Source organism: Cololabis saira, chromosome 19 (assembly GCF_033807715.1).
Source record: "Cololabis saira isolate AMF1-May2022 chromosome 19, fColSai1.1, whole genome shotgun sequence".
Lineage (NCBI taxonomy): Eukaryota > Metazoa > Chordata > Actinopteri > Beloniformes > Belonidae > Cololabis > Cololabis saira.
The window spans coordinates 8,967,164-8,990,442 of record NC_084605.1 but is presented as its reverse complement, the minus strand read 5'-3'; the positions used below and the strand labels follow the sequence as shown (position 1 = coordinate 8,990,442).

Here is a 23,279-nt window from a genome sequence, read left to right as displayed (position 1 = left end):
TACGAGAATAAAGTCATAAAATTACGAGAATAAAGTCGTAATGTTGCGAGAATAAAGTCGTAATATTATGAGAATATAATTTATGAGAACTCTAACAGGAAGAGCTTCTTCTCCCTGTGTTAAGATGAGGAATTTTGAGCATCTTGTGAAGTTATATTTATATATTTATAATATATTACGACTTTATTCTCGTAATATTATGACTTTATTCTCGTAATTTTACGACTTTATTATCGTAATATTATGACTTTATTCTCGTAATTTTACGACTTTATTCTCGTAATATTATGACTTTATTCTCGTAATTTCCTTTTTTTGTTTTTTTGTTTGGCCCTAATACTCCGTCGTAGTCCAAACACCCAAACAACTCGTAGATTTGGGCCCTTTGTGATGGACGTGCAGCGACTCCTGCAGTCCAGGACCACATGTGACCCGAACTGAGCCCAAACTCTGCGTTCTGGGGGAGAAAACGTAGTTTCTGATGAAAAGTGGCTCCCTAAAGTCTCCCTTTTACTCCACACAGAAACTAAAAATGCAGGAAATGACCTGGTGAATGAACGCAGGGGGGGGTGGGGGGGTCTGGCTGGCTGCTGCGTCCCGAACAGTCCGGCGTTTGTCCCCCCTCTGTCATCTCCTCCCCTGCTGGAGCCGCTTAACATTTCACTCACGTCCGACCCAAAGTTCAGGCTCATAGATGAGGGAAGGGAAGGAGAGAGGGATGGGAGGAGGGGGGGTGGTGGATGGATGGATGAGGATGAAGTGAAACCTGCTGAAACACCCACGTCGCCTGCCTCGGGTTTTCTGCACGGAAAGGTGGAGATGCACCGGGATGGATGGATGGAGGGATGGATGGATGGATGGAGGGATGGAGCAACACTTTGCGTGCGTCGGAGCTCGGATGCAACAGCCTCCCTCCGTCCCGCTGCTGCCACTGCGCGGATCCTGATCAGAGGAGTGGGGAGATGTTTGGGGACACACGCACACGTCCGAGCTCTGCATGCGCGGAAGGAAGGGGGGGATGAGACCAGAGGAGAGGAGAGGAGAGGAGCCCCCGCCGGAGTCTTACCTATGTGAATGATGGAGTCGGCGCTCGCTGGGTTCCATTGCAATATCCACAGGGAATGAAATAACCATATCAGCGTTTCCATCTCCAGTTCGAGCCAGAGAGGCGCATCCACGGATCCACCTCCTCGCGGGTTCTCGGGGTTCGTTCCTCCAGTGATGAGCAAATCCAGAATAAGCGTCGGTGCGTAAAAGCGGCAGCAAAGTGTTGGAGTGAAATCACCGCCGACTGCTCATTTAGAGAAAAAAAAAAAGAAGAAAAAAGGAAAAAATAGAAACTAAATCCCAACAGATGAAACAGTTGAGTCGGAGTCGACGGAAAGGGGAGAAGAGAGAAGCTGGAGCCCGGCTGGGTGAGAGGGGGAGAGGGGAAGGATGAGAGCAGACACCGGGGGGGTTTCAGAGCAGCTCCGACTACCTCCGAGTCTGAGACATCACACACTGCAAACTGCGGAGGAGCAGGAGGAGGGACGCGCTCTCCCTCCCTCCCTCTCCCTCTCTCTCTCTCCCTCTCTCTCCATCATCCTCTCCTCCGACCCACGTGACTGCAGAGCCTCTATCTACGGCGCTGGAATCCGGACCGGAGAAAAGAGAGGCGACGGGATGGAGATGGAGTGAGATGGAGGGAGTTGGATGGAGATGGAGAGAGATGGAGGGACGGATGCCGGCTGTGCCACTGCCAGGCCGGTAGGTTTTGGGGGGGGCAAACACACACAAGGTCTCCACCTTTGAGTTATCTGGCCCCAGAGGAGCGTGTCGGCGCCGCATCGCTGCGCTGGAGCTGTTGCGTGCGTCGGATTCTCCCGGTGCGGCGCAGATTCATACATCGCGCTGCTCCGTCCGTGCCCGTGGCTTCCCATCCGGGCCAAACTCTAACAAACCATGATGATAAAATGGGGGATTGGGTTCATTTAACGAAGGGATGAAGTGTCAGACGTGTCCAGGAACGCAGCCGCCGGGAAGGACGCCGCTTTGGAGACGTGGTGGATTTTACGCGCTGCGCGCCGACAGAGAATCTTTCCCCGCATGATTTCAGCCAAACATGTTCTGATGGAGGATCCCGCACTTGTAATGTGTTCTGTCACACCGGTGTGCTCAATCACCGGTTCTGTCTCCTCTGTTGGCGTCGCCTTGTGCGTAAAATCTCCCCCGCGCAACAGGGACAGGACAGGCTTGAGGAAGGTAAGGGGGCGAGGAGGACACCTGAGGTTCTGGGGAGCTTCACTTACGCAGGTGGAGAAGAGACCAAGCTGCCTCCACTGGGGCGTCACGCCCTGAGAGGACACCAGAAACTGAGTTTGAGTCTGTGTGATGATAGATGTGCTTGTTTGACGTCACTTACATGTCCCGTGATGTCATTGCAGGTGATGTTTACGCGCTCCCCGGCGGGCAGAGGTCCAACATTACTACGCTTGGCCTTACAATTAAAGGATATTTCTTGCGATTGAACTCAGAAATGTCCTTTAATTGTTTGGTTAAGTCTAGTTCGGCTGAGATTCTGAGACGGACTCGGATGCATGGATGGATGGATGGATGGATGGATGGATGGATGGATGGATGGATGGATGGATGACTTCAGCTTCTCTGGATCTCCACGTGTTCTCCTTCTGCTCTGGCTGAAGACCAGTCTCCCTCTTTGTTTTGCTGTATGAGAGATTGCTAAATATTTATCATTTTCTTCACAAACATGATTTTAAAAACTAAAATTCTCCTCTTGAAACAGAGACTACTTGTGTCTTTTTTATGGGGGGGACTACACTTCATTCTGAGCATTTTAGTCATGATTGTTGATACAGTTTGCTTGTTTTCAGTTGATTTTCACTCATCAGATGTGGACAAATTCTATTAAATGAATCTACTCAATTGAAAGTCTAATTATTTTGATTTAATTTTGCTTTACAAGTTGAATGGAACCATTAAACCAAGATGCAACCTTCAGGGTTTTTATTGATGTATTTTTTGCTAAAGCCAACGTGGAAATAGAGAAAAGTGCTGCACACAGAAGTGACCACTAGGGGCCGCCACCATACCGGGAAGATGTTCAAGTTCAAAGCAGAAATAAGAGCCTGAACTGAGACTGGATGGACAGATTTGATCCCAACAAATGTCAGGTAGCACTAGTTACCATCACGAGATGGGGATGTCCCAACCAGCTCGTTCGTCACAACTATTCGTCCATTTCTGGGTTCACTGGGGAAGGGCGGGGTCAGCTTTTGCCAAAATGGTGTCCACCAGCACTCAGAAAAATAAAATAACATTTTCTGCAACATCAGATGGAAATTGTGGAGCACATACAGGTGCAACTGTCTTTACTACAATAGAAATTATTTCTTAATTTTAGAAATTAAAGTTTAATCACAAAAGACAACATGTAAACGTGACATCTAGGGAGAAACGCATCGTAGTTCTGACCGTATGCTGGTTTACCCTCCAGCAATGCTTGGTTTAAGTGTCCGGGTTTTAAAGACGGCCAGGTTCTAAGATGAGCATCAACGATGGGAATCAGCTGTGACTCGTGTTGCAGCGGTGAGGAAGTCCTGATGTGCACCAACATCTGGCCCACAGTGGCCCATCCAGCGCAGGATCTGCCCCTGGTGCTGCTGCGGTTTCGTTCCTGTCCGTCACCATCCATAAAGCCAGTACAGATCAACACAAGAGCTAGTTATTAAAGCAGATGGATGGCCTTCTTCCTCCTCTTCATCGGTACACATCCACATTCACAGAACCACCAACGCCGTCATTCCCATCAGATTTCTGATTTAATTAAACGTATCTGATATGAAGAAATGGTGATTTTACAGCACGCCCTTTGATCTGATATAAACTCCTCTCTCTGATGTTGGTAAAACTTAGATATGAACATCGTTTAAAGATAAAATCAGGGATTTGTTTTCTCTTATGGGGTGAAAATATTCTTCCATAATTGAATAAACACTGAAATTGTGATAAATGTTTCAGCGTGACGTGCAGGAGCGGACCTCCCCGTTACAAATAAAGACTTCTGGAGATCACTGGTTCTATAACAGTGTTTTAATTCATGAATATTAGATGTTTGATATCAGATATATTCTTTTATAATAGATGTCAATACTAGTCAGGGATTTTAATCGTGAATGTTGTAATCTCTCCTAGTCAAATGTTTGGACACACTCATTAATTTCCCAAACTTTTATGGTCCTTATCTCACTTCTGTCTTTGATGTTGTGCAGTGTTGACTCCTTCCCTTTTCTTTCACTAATCTTGTGCTTTGTGGGAACATAATATCTGATAAAAAGATAAAGATAAGGATCCTCTCTTATTTTATTTAAAGCCACTCTATGTAGTAAATACCAATTCTGACCACATGGGGGCAGCGTTTCAACAGAAAGGTCACATTTTGGCCAGAAACACGCCAGAAAAGTGTGCCTCCAGTGGAAAAACGTGGTATTAGAAGATGTGTCAGAGTTTTCCAACTCATCAGTATTGTCAGTGACGTGTTTGTAGACGCACCAGAGCTTTATGCCCCCATGTGGTCAGAGATGGTATTGTTTCACAGAGTGGCTTTAAAGTTGACTGCCGTCCCCGCAAAGCCTCCAAATCTGATTCTTTCTCCGAGCCTCATAAAGGTCGGCGTCCTTGACGTTTCCCTTTTTTTCTCTGAAGGATTTATGCTGGGTTGCATTGATTAATACGTCATTTCATGTTTCAGCTCAGTCAGAAGATCAAATCTAGCATCTAACATCTGGACCGTAAGCACCAATTCGTTGAAATATCACATACAGTCCTTATTAACAGTAGCGTTTCTTCCACAATAGTGATAGATTTTTTTCATTTTTTCCAGCTTAACTTCACAAATACCATAAAATGTTTGTAATCATTTAATTATTTTATTTTTCATTGTAAACAGGCTCAAATAAAAGCAGTCGGACTTCTCTTCCCAGTTGTTGAAGACAATTCACCCTCTATTCAATTCAATTAAAATAATTATATATATATAATTTTCAAATATAGTGAGGATATATTCCATAAATATAAAGTAAACATGTCAAGCTTCATGGGTGTATGATTTTAAACTAGAAATATGAACTTGGAGCAGACCAGAGCAAACGCTTCTCCAACTGTTGGTGCATCACGCCCCCTGCTGGCGGAAACCCGTCACTGCAAGGCCTTTATACTGACGTGGAATCACTTAAACGTCTCCAAACCTCCTGAAATCTTTGAATTAATTAATCAGCCACACAAATCGTTTTTAATAACGCTGATAAAAGAAGACAATGTTTACAAAAAAATTAGAGTTTAACAATAATCTGAGGGAGCAGAGATCGTTTTAGGAGTAATTTCTGCCTGCTAATAATAATAATACACAAGTTTTAAGTTTAACGCTTTTCTAGGTACTCTAGGTACTCCAACAAACAAGCTTCTGCTGGTTTGTTGGAGGTAACTGGAGAAGATGACAGAAATTACACTGTTGATGCACATGGATTGTGATTATTAAAGATACAATTATCAACTTGAACTTGCATTATTTACCAATATAGTAGCCAGATTACACTGAAGAACTAGTGATCACCATATTCTATCACCTTGGTGTCCAACGGCATCTCAATTATCCGAGTCCGAGACAAGACCACAAAAAAGACCGGTCTCGAGAACTACAAGTCTATGAGGAACCCCTGGAAACTGAATCCTTGAATTTGATGAGTTGTTTATAGCGAGACAGTCCTGTCTGGTGGAGGTGCAACTATCATGCTCATTAAAGGTTCTTCTAGTTGTTGTTCTTGGTCTGGGAGTTCCGGCAAGCAGCTGCTTTATACCCGCCCTTTGTGTCCGAAGTCTTATCTCAGTCTCTCATCTCAGTCTAGCCGAGATAAGAGCAACAACGTCATCTTTGATTGGACCGGTACTTCCTCACTTATTGACCGGAGGCGCTCTGCGGAGAAGCAGCGGGAAGAGACAACCGGGTCACTCTCCAACCGGGCCACTCTGCAACCGGGCCGTACACCTCAGAACCAACACTATTATCATTCTGCCGGTCCAGAGATCAGAGGTCCAACTGTCTCAGCACAGTTATCGAGGGTGAGTTGCGCACTTTCACACAGCGGATATGAGAGGAAGTGGAGAGGACACAAACCCACACAAATACTTAAATGGGTCGCAAACTTCTTTTACCGGCAGAATTCAACACGACAGCTGAACAATTACTTCAAAAAAGTCCAAAGACAGCAGGGATGTCCACTTTTACCCTCGCTGATGGAGTGCTCTCCGTTGCGCCTTTGCGCGCTCTCGATGTGTGAGGGCGTGGAGACAGAAACAACATTTGCTCATGAGATGAAGAAAAAAACAGATTGTTTAGTTGGTTTGATGAGGAAGAAAAGGAAAAGAAGAGAAACTAGATTCTTTAGTTGGTTTGATGAGAAACAAAAGGATATGGGTTGGAGTCCCACGGGAAGGACAACCTTCAGGATCTCTGCTGGCATCTGGCGCCATGTGAAAGATTAACCTTCTTATTACCATCATAGCATTATTGTATTCAGACACCCTGCATTTATTTTACTTACGGCTGGAAAATTGTCAAAAAAAAGGCTTCAAGTGGAAAACCTCAACTTTTAAAATCTGGCAGTTATTTGCCTTATGTGTTTTTATTACTGCACAATAATGGTTTAAATGGGAAAAGAGGGATGCACACACTTTTTCTAGTCTTTTACTGGATCAGAGCTGAAAATAGGGAGAGTCGAGCTCCTCACCTGTGGGACAGACTCCCAGAATGCATTGGGGCTGCTGACGCTCTCAGTTGCTTTGAAACTGTGGAACGCTGTTTCATTCAAAATGAAATGAATACTTAAATGATTAAATATTCCATTAAATAAATAAATATGACAATGAAATAAATACAAAATCAATTAGTAAAATCTTAATCATTTTTACAGCATTTTTAAAATTTACTTTTTATTTCATGACAAATTATTTCATAATGCTATATTCATTTATTTTATGACTATTTTTTGTAATGCCGCGTTTACGTATGACTTCATGACACTTATTTATTTTCATGACTCTTTTTTGTTCTTATATTTAAATCAAGGGGCGTGGTTTCATATGTGGGTATGGCCAGCCGTGAACTTCAGTGAGTGGAAGGGACAGATAACAGGACATAACAGAAAAACGATAAAAAACATCAACTAAGAAGGAAGAACAAAACTTAACAAAATTCAGGCCGACTTGGACTTTCCCTGATGCTTCAGATCGGAATACTGTAAAATATCAGAGACTAAAAGCAGCATGAGTTTGTATACACGTTTTCACTATCCAAAGATTCTGGTCAGTATTTATCGTGAAACATTCCATACAATAGACCACGCGCACATCTTTGTGACTTCTGGTTACAGACGAGCTATTATGGCCCAGAAGCTGAATTTCTGATTTATGTAGAAAAAACAAGCTTTTGATTGTTTTTAATACATTCAAGGCTTGTTTAAAATATACATTAAATGCCATAATAGGTCCCCTTTAACAGCAATATCCTCTCACTCTGTCACACCCAGTTCACATGCTGACAGTACGCAAGTCCAAACCTGCCTAGATTAGATTAGATTAAACTTTAGTATTGCCATTGCAATATCCAACCTACTGAAAATGAATGCTATATATATATATATATATATATATATATATATATATATATATATATATATATATATATATATATATATATATATAATGTTTTATTTTACTGAATTCAGATGTGACCATTCCCAAAAGTTGTTGTAGATTCTCACCAGATGCAAAAAAGTTGGTGTCATCAGCAAATAAGATGGATTTGAGTAATTTTGATATTTTGCAAATGTCGTTGATGTATATGATGAATAGTTTTGGTCCTAGTACTGATCCTTGTGGTACACCGCAAACAATGTCCAACCATCTAGACTGGCTGCCACCCATCTTCACGAACTGCCTCCTGTTGTTTAGGTAACTGCTGAACCACTTTATTGCAATACCTCTGATTCCATATTGATCTAGTTCTTTAATTAAAATTTCGTGATTTATTGTGTCGAATGCTTTCTTTAAATCAATGAATACCCCAACCACAAATTTCTTTTTGTCTGTGGCGTTGGTGATTTCTTCTATTAGTTCAATTAATGCTAATTATGTCATCATGACTATCAACTTGAACTTGTATTATTTACCACTAGTAGCCAGATTACACTGAAGAACTGCTGATCACCAGATTCTGTCACCTTGGTGTGCAACGCCATCTCAATTATCCGAGTCCGAGACAAGACCACAAAAAATACCGGTCTCAAGAACTACAAGTCTATGAGGAACCCCTGGAAACTGAATCCTTGAATTTGATGAGTTGTTTATAGGGAGACAGTCTTGTCTGGTGGAGGTGTAACTATCATGTTCATTAAAGGTTCTTCTAGCTGTTGTTTTGGGTCTGGGCGTTCTGGCAAGCAGCTTTATACCCGACCTTTGTGTCAGAAGTCTTATCTCAGTCTCTTATCTCAGTCTCTTATCTCAGTCTCGCCAAGATAAGTGCGACCACGTCATCTTAGATTGGACCAGTACTTTCTCACTTATTGACCGGAGGCGCTCTGCAGAGGAGCAGCGGGAAGAGACGACTGGGTAACTCTCCAACCGGCCACTCTTCAACCGGGCCGTACACCTCAGAACCAACACTATTATCATTCTACCGGTCCAGTGATCAGAGGTCCAACTGTCTCAGCACAGTTATCGAGGGTGAGTTGTGCACTTTCACACAGCGGATATGAGAGGAAGTGGAGAGGACACAAACCCACACAAATACTTAAATGGGTCGCAAGCTTCTTTTACCGACATAATTCAACACGACAGCTGAACAATTACTTCAAAAAAGTCCAAAGACAGCAGGGATGTCCACTTTTACCCTCGCTGATGGAGTGCTCTCCGTTGCGCCTTTGCGCGCTCTCGATGTGTGAGGGCGTGGAGACAGAAACCACATTTGCTCATGAGATGAAGAAAAAAACAGATTGTTTAGTTGGTTTGATGAGGAAGAAAAGGAAAAGAAGAGAAACTAGATTCTTTAGTTGGTTTGATGAGAAACAAAAGGATATGGGTTGGAGTCCCACGGGAAGGACAACCTTCAGGATCTTTGCTGGCATCTGGCGCCATGTGAAAGATTAACCTTCTTATTACCATCATAGCATTATTGTATTCAGACACCCTGCATTTATTTTACTTACGGCTGGAAAATTGTCAAAAAATAGGCTTCAAGTGGAAAACCTCAACTTTTAAAATCTGGCAGTTATTTGCCTTATTGTGTTTTTATTACTGCACAATAATGGTTTAAATGGGAAAAAAGGGATGCACACACTTTTTCTAGTCTTTTACTGGATCAGAGCTGAAAATAGGGAGAGTCGAGCTCCTCACCTGTGGGACAGACTCCCAGAATGCATTGGGGCTGCTGACGCTCTCAGTTGCTTTGAAACTGTGGAACGCTGTTTCATTCAAAATGAAATGAATACTTAAATTATTAAATATTCCATTAAATAAATAAATATGACAATGAAATAAATACAAAATCAATTAGTAAAATCTTAATTATTTTTACAGCATTTTTAAAATTTACTTTTTATTTCATGACAAATTATTTCATAATGCTATATTCATTTATTTTATGACTATTTTTTGTAATGCCGCGTTTACGTATGACTTCATAACACTTATTTATTTTCATGACTCTTTTTTGTTCTTATATTTAAATCAAGGGGCGTGGTTTCATATGTGGGTATGGCCAGCCGTGAACTTCAGTGAGTGGAAGGGACAGATAACAGGACATAACAGAAAACCGATAAAAAACATCAACTAAGAAGGAAGAACAAAACTTAACAAAATTCAGGCCGACTTGGACTTTCCCTGATGCTTCAGATCGGAATACTGTAAAATATCAGAGACTAAAAGCAGCATGAGTTTGTATACACGTTTTCACTATCCAAAGATTCTGGTCAGTATTTATCGTGAAACATTCCATACAATAGACCACGCGCACATCTTTGTGACTTCTGGTTACAGACGAGCTATTTCACCGGGTGAATACTTTTGCAGCTGTAAACATGCATTTCAGCATTCTTACTCTCGATACCATCACTGGCTCTTCAGTAACGAGGAAAACCCCCGCAGCTGCCCGATTATAAGCCTTGCACCGTCAGCGTTAGGCACCCAGGCCATTGTCTGCCTGTAGTGTTGATGGGTCTGCCTTGAGTGCTTGACCTCTCTCTTGACCACCAGGATAACTTAAACAGTAATCATGTTTTTATCCTTTTATCATGTCCATACTGATGTTGTGCCACAAAGGGGGTGCTGGTTCAGTTATCAAAGAGTTATTAATAATTAATAAAGAAGATTACTTATCAAAATGAACCAATCAAAACGGGACACCACCTGACTTATCAGGAAAATAATAAATAAACAGCAAAATCAGTCCCAAGATAACTGTTATTACTTACGTGCCAGCCTGTTGCCAGGCGTGGCGTTACAGAATAACAGTGATGGAACAGTGATGGTCCGAGCACAGACCTTTGCAACCAGCAGTTATGACAAATATGTATAAAATAAACACAAACAACTTCTCTCATTCAAATTAAATCAGAATGTACACAAGTGTTAAAAGATAATGAAACAACACTTGGGATAAATCCTGGCTGTTCATACACATGAAAAGAAAGATGGATGCCTGACCAAGTGACGTGGTGACTGAGTCTCGCGTGATTCAAAATGGCGGACGAAAAGAAGTGTTTGGGAGAAAGAGAGCAAGGGAAAGGGGGGAGCCTGTTCTTTACAGCCGAGCCCAGGCTGCCACAGATTGACTGCGGCCCCTCCTGCGATTTGGGGTCAATGCCCTATGAGGGGGCTATTCCTTATCATCGAAGGGCAGTAAATGCAAAGCCTGCTTTGAGCCATTATGGAGGTTCCTTTGTCTCGCACCATGCGGTCAGCTGTAAGAAATCAAGGCTGGTCTCAGAACTAGACCTCAGAATTGAAATCAAGTCTTTCCATGTGTTGGGCCACAGGACTTTGGCCCAATACTGAAATATGAAATGTTAACAAATAACATCTGTCTCTCCTTAATTTTCAAACTGCTTTCAAACTCTTACTGTTTAATGTACTTTTTAATATTTTATATGCCTATATTATAAGTACTTGAATTGTCATGTTCATGAAAGGTGCCGTACAAATAAACCGGAAACAAAAGTTTAGATCAAATGTTTCCTGCTAAGTTAGTTTATGTTCTGATCAGTTGCTTGACGTCTCTCTGCAGGTTGGAGACATGGCTTTGAATAACATGTCAATGGCGGCTTTGGGTCGAAGCTTCACCCTTGGGATGCTTTATGATGCTCGCAGAGATGAACTGATTCCAGGTAATTGTTCTATCCGTAAGACTCAAATGTTAAGTTGCACAGAGACCAAAGGTGGGAAGTCTACTTCAGATCCCGGGAAATTCTGGATCCCAGAAACCTCAAGGGGTCCACAGTAGACACTGTGTTGTTAAGGATGGTGAGGGGTCAGTGGTGGGGGTTTCCTCCTGAAGCCCACCATCATCTCCACAGTCTTGAGTGGGTTCACCTTCAGGTGGTTCTGACTGCACCGCTGGACCACCTGTTCCACTTCCTGCCTGTATGCACATTCCATCCCAAATCAGTCCAATGGCCATGATGCCATCTGCATACTTTAGGAGTTTTATAGAAGGAAGGGCAGTCATTGGTGTAGAGGGAAAAGAGCAGTGGGGCCAGGGCACATCCCTGGGGGATGCCAGCGCTGATGGTCTGAGTGCTGGAGGTGCCCTCCCCCTAACCTCACCTGCTGCCTCCTGTCAGCTGTCAGCTGCAGATAACTGACAGGTGGAGGTGAGCACAGTGAGTTGGGTGAGCTTTCGGTGGAAGATTTCAGGGCTGATGGTGTTGTACCCCGAGCTGAAATCAACAAACAAAATACTGATGTTCGGAAAGGAAGAAAAGAACAGTTTGATGTCACTCCGACACGCAGTAAGACGTATAGACATGTCCCTTTGGGGGAGGGCCGGGGGGGTTGACTCAGGCATCACGAGAGGGATTCAGGTGCATATCATGGTTGGATTTGGAAAACACCTAAAAGGGCCTAACCAATATCCTCAATTATGAGCAATTATTACATTGACAATGGCAGGTAAAAACTCCCCTGGTGGGATAAAAACCTTAAAGCAGGGGTCACCAATCCTGGTCCTCGAGGGCCGGTGTCCCTGCAGGTTTTAGATGTTTCCCTGCTTCATTGCACCATGATACAAGTGACTGTGTCATTAACAGAATTGTGCAGCCCTGGATGACAAGCTGATGACGATGATTAATTAGAATCAGGTGTGTTAAAGCAGGGAAACATCTAAAACATGCAGGACACCGGCCCTCGAGGACCAGGGTTGGAGACCCCTGCCTTAAAGCCAAGCAGTGGCTAGAAAAACCTGGATCAAGTCTGGCTCAGAGTGGGGGACTGCAGGTCATAAGGTAAGTTTATGCAACCATTTTCTGGGTTATCACCAAACACTTCTTTTTTTTCCAGGTTTCACACTGTGGGATCTTAAAACCATCCGGGAGCACACAGACGAGATCTTCCAGCACAGCAGTGCGTTTGAAGTTTCTGCATCCGACTCCACTGAATCCAAGTCTTCTCTGCTGGATATCGACGCCTCCCTGGAAGCTAGTTTCCTATGTGGGATGGTAAAGGTTGGAGGGTCTGCAAAGTATCTGAATGACCAGAAAAAGTTTGCCAAACAGAGCAGAGTGACATTTCAGTATAAAGCAACCACCCACTTCAAACAGCTGGTCCTGACTAATATGGGGAACCTGAATGAACGTCAGATTGGTGAAGTTAAGCAGTTGTCTGCCACACATGTTGTCGTCGGCATCCTTTATGGGGCAAATGCCTTCTTTGTCTTTGACAGTGAGAAGTTGGACTCCAGAAGTGTGCAGAACGTCCGAGGCAACATGCATGCGGTAATAAAGAAGATCCCTTCGTTTAATGTTGATGGAAGAGTTGAAATCAGTCTGACGGATCAAGAAAAAGCCATGACCGACAAGTTCTCCTGTAAATTTCACGGAGACTTTATTCTGAAAAGCAACCCTTCAACATTTGAAGCTGCAGTGAAGACCTATGTAGAGCTGCCGAAGCTGCTGGGGGAGAAGGGAGAAAACAGCGTTCCAATGAAGGTCTGGCTGATGCCGCTGAAGAAACTGAACCCCAGCGTTTCTGGGGTGAAGAGTGAGGTCAGTGATGGACTCGTGAAGAACGTCCACGACGCCCTGGAAAGACTCAGGCAGATGGAGACGAGATGCAACGACTGTCTGGCTGACGAAGTGGCAGAGATGTTTCCTCAATTTGGAGAAGCATTCAGAGGTTTACAAAACTCGTGTAGTCGTTACAGGTCTAATATACAAAAGATTGTGAAGGAGAAGCTTCCCTCCATCCGTGAAGGTGCAGAAGATGAGAGCTCACTCAATCAGCTTTTTGAGGACCAAGACAAGTTGCCGTTCAGCCACGAAGAACTCAGCAAATGGCTGGACAGGAAGGAGAGAGAAGTCAACGTCATCAGGTCGTGTGTTGAGATCATGGAGGGAATAAAGGTTGTTTCCAGTCGGTCAGAGTTGGACAGAGAAGTCCTCGATGCAGATGTCAATCACACTCTGTGCTTTGTATTCACCTCTCTGGAGGGTCCTGATCCGCACCGCGATGCACCGTCCATAAACACGGACTCACCTAATCAAAGGAGAGTCGATGAAAAGCCGTGGTGCTACAACGATGATGTTGTGACCGAGATGAGAGAGAAAGCCAAAGCTTTCCGTTACATTGCTGCACTAAACCAGGACAGGAGGAAACTGCGTTGCCTTGTAGCTGCTGTTGAAAATGAGAAATTCCCCGGGGCGACCATCTACCAGTACAAAGACATCAAACTGGCCACTGAAAACTATCCAGAGACAATCCATCATTCGCAAACTGTCGATAGAAGAGATTTGCTGTGGTGTAGGTTACCTCCATGTTAAAAACAATGTACATACATATTGGTTTCCTGTCAAAATATCTGATCAGATTTTGCTTTGTTCTCACCACCAGGGACCTGTCACCTCACTGTCGACATGGACATCATAAACAAGTACCGCTTTCTCTCCGAGGGAAACAAAAAGGTGACGCATGGAAGCGGACAGGGGTATCCTGACAAACCAATGAGGGTTACAGAGCCACAGTTCCTGTGCAGAGAGGGGTTAACCGAGTGCAAGTACTGGGAGGTGGAATTTGGTGATTCATTAAGGACCAGGCTGGACATGACTAAAAATGAAGTGAGAAAGTATTCACCCAAGATTGCAGATTCTTTATCCAAATTCCTGTCAATGTCATTATTATTCAGTTTTGTCTGGAAACCAAGCGGTTTTCTTGTTGACAATTCCGCTTTGTCCATCTACAATATCTCTGGGGACAAACTGAGTATCTGGTTCCAATGGCCCCTGATTCCTGGACCTGTTTAACCAGCCTTTGTGGTTAAAACGCCCGGAGATTATGTAGACCTGAATCCTGCTGATTAGAGTTCTGGGAGCCTTCCTGCGACTATCAACATTCGCTGTCCACAGTCGTCATTCATACTGTAGAACAACAAGGAAGAAGATGCAACATTGAACACATTAAAGCTAAATAACACAGTACATATGTTCTTTATCTGATAAAGGGAAAGATGGAGATGCAAACAGATACTCCACAGTTAAATGGTTTAAGTCTCTTCTAGTATAATATATGGCTCCATGTTTTAAGAACAGAGGTCAGCCTCCACTGCCCGGGTTTTCACCAGAACTAAGAAAGTGGACCACATCCTTCAGGTTCTGAGGTCTTCACACTGGCTCCCTGCACCTCAGAGAATAGACCTTAAATAAAATACTTATGTTCCTTTATAAATCACTGAATGGTTTCGGACCAAAATACATCAGAGACATCTCGTTGGTGCCATAGCAACCATCCAGACCTCTCAGTTCTTCTTGTTCAGGTCCGCTCTGTGTTCCCAGAACCAGAACCAGCATTCAGCTTCTATTCTCCACAGATCCGGAAGAAACTTCCAGAAGACTTCCTTTAAATCAAGGTTAAAAACTTGTTTCCAGCTGCCTTTGACTTGATTATTAAACAATCTGAATTTAGATTTAAACAGTTCATTTCAGCACTAATCTGTAACTCCAGCTTGAGCCTACCTTTTCTTCATTATAACACTGCACTGTAGGTTCTTAGGTTTTATTATTTAAATCACCTTGTTGCTGAAATGTGCTACATATAAACTTGGTTTCCAACATTTGCTTTGATATCTATTGCTACACGATTATAACAGCTAATCTACCGTAAGTGTTTTACCCAGAACCCGTCTATGCACAGAATAATGATTCATCTGGCAAATTATGATACGTTTTACACGTTGGCCATGGTTGGGCTAATTAGTTATGCAATAATATTGTACACTATTCTTGTATCCCATGATTTTAAAGTATACTTTTCAACAATAAAATAGACCAGGTATCACAGAATATTGAATGTCGTGTCCATTTTTTTTCACTGGATCAATACCTCATGCGGGTGGAAGCTTAGCAGCAGCGTTCAAGCTGTTTTAGCATGTGTGGATGGGAAGAGGACTGAAGTAGGACACACTGGAGCTGTGGCGTTCAATGATGTTATTGTTTGTGCTCCACAGTTGGGATGTGACTTAAAAGAGAAGGAAAAATTCAGTGGCGAACTAGATGAAATGATGGAGAGCATCCCCAGAGATGAAAGAGTGGTGATTGGTGCAGACTTCATTGGACATGTTGGTGCAGGCAACTGAGGTGAGGAGGAAGTGATGGACAGGTTTGGTATCCAGGACGGGAATGCAGAGGGATGGCCGCGGTGAATCCGTTCTTCCAGAAGAGGCAGGAACATAGGGTGACATAAGTAGGATGACACAGGTCGACTACAGCTTAGCACAACCTGAAGGACATCGGTGACAGCAAAGTGGCAGCAGGGGAGAGAATAGCCAGTTGTTTGTAGGACGACTCTGGTGGTGATGAAGATGAAGAGGACAAAGCAGAGGATGAAGTGGTGGGTGCAGAAATATGAAGCTTTTCAGAGGAGTTGAGACAGACTCTGGGATGCTAGAAGGTGCTTTCACACCCCTTTTCCACCAAACTGGTTCCAGAGCTGGTTCTGGGCCAGTGCTGGTGCTGGTTCAGAACTCGCTCATGCAGGACAACATGCAACCAAACATGAAGGAGGGGTGCTAATATTAACGCACATGCTAATTTTCAGTTTTTTCCTTTGGAATTACAATATCGATGTTGAATTAACAATCATCTTAAATTATTTTGGACCAATTAGAGGATCCTGCTGATATACATTTGGTATATTTCCATTTACTTCTGAAAATATTCCCAAAACATGAAGGGGTGCCAATAATGGTGTGCAGGATCGTAGACCCCAACCAGTCCCCGTTATCTGATGGTTGTAGGAAGGGGTTCACCGGTGAGGGAAGAACTACATTGGTGCACATCTGCAGTGGTGCAGAGCAGTGGCGGCTGGTCAGTCGAGGGCGCTAGGGGCACCGCCCCAATCAAGAGATGAAAAAAATAAATAAATAAAAAACATGTAAGATGCAAATAATTATTAAAAGGTGTTTTTTCAGTCTGTGGGTGGCTGTCAATAGTAATTAAATGCTGTTTAAATATTTATTTGGTTCCAAAATGTTTTTTATTTTATTTTATTTACTTAAGGAAGTAAGGGGCGCCGGTCAAACAAAATCTAGTGTAAACTCTCCAACATTTGATAAGCACATGACCTGAGGATCTTTTAATTGGTGTGAATTAGATTGGTAAAGGGACGCAGTCGTGTTCGTCCCAGAAACTCAGTTATCAGCAACAAATCAGCGATCAGTATTGTGACGTATTCGTATGTTGTTGTTTTTAATCTAATGTGATTGGACAATTCATTCCCCTTCTTTTTTGGAAAATCAAACTTAACTACACAAACCAGATTTTTATGTTTGTTTTAAATAGGCTTAATAACACTTGCTTTTGAAATAATATTTCTTGATCAAATATCTGAAAGAAAGGAACATTATCTTTTCAAATAATATAAATTCCAGACAGAACAATGGAAACGTTAATGTTTTTCTTCTCTCTAATATGTAAAATAAACTGAACCCAAACCAGGAAGGCTTTGCTGGCCCTGACGGGCGGCTACCACTAGAATGTATACTGCGTTATTTTCATACCTGCCAACAGTGGGCTGTGAAAAAGAGGGAGATTTTCTGGGGTAGCGGTTGGAATGCTCCACTCACAACATCCCGCCCTGATATAAAAAAGACGACTTTAAATGAACTTTAAATGCATAGCTACAATGAAATGTGCTAAAATGTACCTCCCAAAATAACTCTAAAGCCTTCTTGGAGCCAAATTTCTTGAAATTTTTTGAGCATAATGCATTTAAATGCATCAATCTGGTGCACTTTGAAAAGCTAGAATAACAATTTAATAGGGGTAATCTGATCAGAATGTTTGGGGCTGATCACGGGGATGAGTGAAGTTTCTGCAGTTTTTTAGTGTGAGGTAGACGACGATGTACGTGTGAGAGAATCATCCTGGCAACACGCCTACTTCTATTTTACCATCTCATCTCATCATATGGCATCATTAGCTATAACAATTAAACACACAGCAGTGTATAAAAGCCTATATCATTATACTGTACTCAATTATGACTAGAAAGATATCAACTTTAGAAAATCTTATTTGTTGTTACCACAAAGACTTATGTATGCTTTGCTTCACTGAACACAATGCAAGCCATATTCATTGTACAAAATGTACAGTATAACAAAGTCACAACGTATTCTTAAATTAAAACAACACACACACACACACACACACACACACACACACACACACACACACACACACACACACACACACCTACTATCACGGACTATTTTCATGTCAATATTATCAGCAACCTTGTTTGAGGTGATTAACAGACACGCTCACAGTAACGTTACTAGTAGTTGTGAGTTGTAGAGGACTGGGATGTTTATTACAATTTCGGGAGAGTCTGCTGCCTTAACTTACCTTGGAAACATACATATGCTCTGCGGAGCTTCTCTAACCGGCAAAACTTAATTCTCCGCTCCTCTGTTTGTTCTCACAGAGCATGCACAGCCTTCACCGCTGATTGGCTGTTCCCCGTGCCTGTCTCTGTGTGTAACCAATCAGACGGAGCTGTGGGCAGGACATGCTGGACACATGCAGTGACTGCAGGCAGAGAGACGCAGCTGCATCAGCCCCAAATTAACGCAGTTTTAAATTGTACAAACACAATATTGGTATCGTTGGAAAGGGAAAAATGTGCTCTTAATTTTGGGGGGGCTGATTTCACTTTAAAATCGGGAGATAAGCGGGAGAAATTACAAATCGGGAGCAGGGCGGGAGAAATGGTTGAAAATCGGGAGACTCCCGCATAAATCGGGAGTGTTGGCAGGTATGGTTATTTTCTGGAAAGCATCTTTGCTGTCTTCCACGTCTGTTCCTTCAGATGATGCAGTTCCTCTTTCCAACCAGTAGATGGCGTCAGAGGGCGTCTCAACTGAGTCTGTGATGAAAATGTGCTTTCAGTTCCTCTGCATGAGTCCGCTCAGTCCAGATGCAGAACAAGCAGGGTGGCCTGCAGAGCTGCAGAAGGTGAGATTTCGACATGTCGTCCAAAAGACATCACGAATCAGGAGCAAAGAAGAGACAAATCATGAGGAAACTCGTGTTTCACGCGAAGGTGGGTATGTTGTTGAACTAAAACTTGTTGGCACAAACACTTGAGCTGCCACTCAGACAGGAATCTGTCTCCATCTCTGTCTGGACTGGAGACTTGAAAAAGGGTGGTGACATTGAGGTGGTGGAAGTAGTTGGTGGCTATTTGTGACTCGGATTTGTTTATTTATTTCAGTTTTAAAGGAGCTGTATGTAAGAGCAATAATAAAACGAATCATAAAATGACCCCGTTATGTCAACAGACATTTAAAAATCATGTTCATTTCAAATACTTATGTCACTGACAACAGCACTCAAGCCAGGATATTCCAGTTTAAAAAGAGGAGTTGCAGCCCTCAACTGATGTTTATGTTGTCATTTTTTGTTTTGGCCTGAAGCTCCACCCTCCACCTATCTCCCAATCACCAAGTCAGTATTGTTTCTGAAGCTCCACCCTCCACCTATCTCCCAATCACCAAGTCAGTATTGTTTCTGAAGCTCCACCCTCCACCTATCTCCCAATCACCAAGTCAGTATTGTTTCTGAAGCTCCACCCTCCACCTATCTCCCAATCACCAAGTCAGTATTGTTTCTGAAGCTCCACCCTCCACCTATCTCCCAATCACCAAGTCAGTATTGTTTCTGAAGCTCCACCCTCCACCTATCTCCCAATCACCAAGTCAGTATTGTTTCGGCATCCGGGTTGCCAGCTCGGCTCTAATTATCGCAGCCATGGCAGCCTACGTTCCTGCTGCATTCTGCAGCCTACCTGGCAACCTCTGGTCGGGGGGAGGAGGGGGAGGGTACACGCCGCTCAACAATATTTTGAAAGTGACTGCAGTACCAGTTTTGGCCATTTCTTACAGACGGCTCCTTTAAGTTTTTTATGTAATTATTTATTTATTTTGGGTTGAATTTTTTTTTTGTATTTGTATTTATTTATTTAGCACAACTTAAAAAAAAATAGTGCAAGGAGGGAACGAAGCCCAGAGGGCTTGTACAGAGTTCCACCCCCGTCATCTACTGTAAACAGAAAATTAAATATACAAACACATGAAAACTCTAATTATAAACATGAAAAGAAAACAAAGATACATAATAGAGAATACATTGAAAAATTAGGACATGAGAAGTTTTTTCAGCAATTTTTTGAAGGATATAAATGACAATGTGGACCTCAGAGACATATCTAAATTGTTCCAGAGTTTAGGACCTCTAAATGAAATATTAAACTGATGAAAAGATGTTCGACAGAAGGGTAAATATAGATTGACACTGTGTCTAGTTGAGTATGAATGCAAGTCAGATGAAAAACTAAAGAAATTATGAAAGGTGTCCGGAAGATCTTGCTTATTGTTGATAAACTTGTGCACAAATAAACATGAGTGAAAAACATTGAGTTTATGAATGGGTAATATAGAGTATTTTTTGAACAGAGGTGCGGATGGATTATGTCTATTGGACATATAGATTGATCTCAGGAATCTCTTCTGGATTATCAGTAGTTTGTTAAGGAAGGATGGATAAGTTGCAGACCAGACAATATTACAGTAATTCATATATGGAAACAGAAAACTATAATACAAAGTTAAGTGAGCGGAGCGATGGATCAGGGGACAGACTTTCCTCAGTATACCAAGCATCTTCATAGATCTTCTGCATACTTGATCAATATGGTTTTTCCAGTTAAGACCTTCATCCAGAACAACACCCAAAAATGTGGTGTGAGGTACCTGTTGGATTTCAGTTCCGTTAATTAATATTTTGGTTTCTTCTTTTGTATGAGGTTTGTTTTTGTTGCAGAAGATCATGAAGTTACATTTTTTTTATATTGAGAGTTAATTTATTAATCTGGAACCAATTAGAAACAGTTTGTAATTCATTATTTACCAATGCAATAAGGGACTTGAAGTCATCATGAACAGCTGTTAAACAAGTGTCATCTGCAAATAATAAGGGAAAAAGATTATTGCAAGACATAGGCATGTCATTAATGTAAATTAAGAATAATAAAGGGCCCAAGATTACTATTTTAGTTTGAATTTTCTTAATTTTACTTGACTCATACAGTCAAACTACTGGATTTATACTTGCAGTACATTTGTTGTTATTGATAAAGGTTGTCAAGTTAAATTTCTTGTTGTTATACAGTCATTTTGTACCTAGGATACATCTGGGCTGGTGGGAGGTGTGAGGTTGTGGGGTGGGGGGGCCTCCAAATAACATCTCGCTTAGGGCCCCAATTCAGTCGGGGTTTTACCTCAGTTGCAGCATCAGCTTTTAGACCTTTCAGAAAGAATTCCCCCAGGTAGCATCCGTCGGTCGGCCATCAGTCCACCGCGATGGACTAAAACATAAAACTCACCTTCTTCAGGAGCTCATCTGGACTGCTTTTCTATTTGTTCTTCTATGGAGGTTGGTGGGGATGGACTTGCTGTTTAGATCCATACCCTAGTGGTCGGCAGAGGAACCCCAGGTCAGGATGCGCTTGTCAATGTTTGTTCTTCCTCTTATCACATAAAATTCCCTGCTAGACCTGCGATGTCCGCTCTCCGTTTGAAAAAGACATTTTACACGCGCTGTTGATTCATTTTTTTGCACCTTTTTTAACCTGGAGTAAATGTTTTAGTTTAGGGTTCAACTCATCACATGTATTAACATGAACGTTTTTATAGGTTTTTCCACCTCAAACTGTGTGTTTTATTTCATTATGCTGAAATATCTTAGTATTTCACAGCTTTTTCTATCCTGTAATTGACATTAAAATCACGTCCTGCAGAAATAAAACCGACAACAAACACAGATGTCTGAATCATGATGCCACAGTGTCTGAGGGAGAAGATGTGGTGCCTTGAAACGAACCTTTAGAGAGTTTAAGATAGATCTGGAGTCACAGAGAAACAAACTAAGGGGACAGTTTATCAGCAATCAATAACTAACTAATGATAATTGATTGGGGGTCATGTTCCTGGAGACAACTTTAATTGTATTAGATGATATAGAAATAAAACTGAATTGAGTTGAATAATAGTAGAAATAGCGGTTTTGAGACAGCAATAGTGCTATTTTCTGCATGACCGATACCTAAAGAAGCAGTTTGTGCCTTCTAATCCTCAGCTGTGACGTTTGTCCAGCAGATAGACCAACAGGTTATTGATCATCAGCTAGTTTTCCTCCTCCTGACTCGTCTCATGCAGGAGTGTCAGGTTTTTCCTTCCACACACAAACTTACAGGCTCCGGTGGACAGGGTTTCTTTTAAAGTTGGGTGATGCTTTCAGCCTGAGGTGAGAGTCGGGTCTGAGTCTTTGACAGCAGCTCAATAAAAGTCATTATCAGGTTTACTGAAGCGGACACGTGCAACATGGGGAGAGGAGATAAACTGCAGTGTCACCAGCCCATGAAGGTAATGTTTGTAATGTGGCTTGGGGTGAACATGATGTCCTTCACCTTCTTGTCAAGTTTTTAGGGTTGCAATGATTCCTCGAATACCTCAAGTAACTCTATCCATCCATTATCTATACTATATTCAGGTGAGAGGCAGGAGTTCACCTGGACAGGTCGCCAGTCCATCGCAGGGCCACATAGATACAAACAACCAGACACAACTCACACCTACGGGCAATTTAGAATCACCAATTAACCTAGCATGCATGTTTTTGGACTGTGGGAGGAAGCCGGAGTACCCGGAGGAAACCCACGCAAGCACGGGGAGAACATGCAAACTCCACACAGAAAGGCCCTGCTGGGCCTGGGAGTCGAACCGGGGACCTTCTTGCTGTGAGGCAACAGTGCTAACCACTAAGCCACCGTGCTGCCCTCAAGTAACTCGATTACAAAAAATGATGGAGGAATTTCCTCTGCCTCGAAGCCTTGTTTCAATAAAAAATACATTTAAACTTCACGTTTCGCACGGATTCTTTTCAATGTGACACAACCTGCTAACATGCCTTTGTCCCTTATAAAGCAGAAGAAGACGGCGTTGCGCTTTTGCGTCCGTGGTGGTTAGGGTTGCCACCCGTCCCGTAAAATACGGAATTGTCCTTTATTTGAGAAAAAAATGTTGCGTCCCGTATTGAACTAATACGGGACGCGATTTGTACCGTATTTTCATTTACTTTTACACCATATTCTAGTTGAATTATTGAAATAAGTTAACTTTTACACCATATTCTAGTTGAATTATTGAAATAAATTAACTTTTACACCATATTCTAGTTGAATTATTGAAATAAATTAACTTTTACACCATATTCTAGTTGAATTATTGAAATAAATTAACTTTTACACCATATTCTAGTTGAATTATTGAAATAAATGAACTTTTACACCATATTCTAGTTGAATTATTGAAATAAATTAACTTTTACACCATATTCTAGTTGAATTATTGAAATAAATTAACTTTTACACCATATTCTTCACCTGTAGGCTATATTATACAT

The 23,279-nt window shown here is 42.2% G+C and overlaps 1 protein-coding gene across 4 annotated transcripts; it reads left to right on the top strand.

Annotated features, from left to right (window-relative positions):
* Window positions 1–5,972: 5,972 nt before the first annotated feature.
* On the top strand, window positions 5,973–15,593 carry LOC133419430 (cytolytic toxin-alpha-like). Of its 4 annotated transcripts, none has more exons than XM_061708611.1 (5): window positions 5,973–6,117; window positions 8,561–8,778; window positions 11,336–11,435; window positions 12,607–14,064; window positions 14,155–15,593. In XM_061708611.1, exons 3-5 carry the CDS (start codon window positions 11,345–11,347, stop codon window positions 14,562–14,564), a joined length of 1,959 nt encoding a protein of 652 aa, XP_061564595.1. In that variant the 5' UTR covers window positions 5,973–6,117; window positions 8,561–8,778; window positions 11,336–11,344; the 3' UTR covers window positions 14,565–15,593. The 4 variants fall into 4 exon arrangements, with proteins under 4 accessions (XP_061564595.1, XP_061564594.1, XP_061564596.1 ...); XM_061708610.1 differs by having other exon boundaries at window positions 8,548–8,778; XM_061708612.1 differs by lacking the exon at window positions 8,561–8,778.
* Window positions 15,594–23,279: the final 7,686 nt, after the last annotated feature.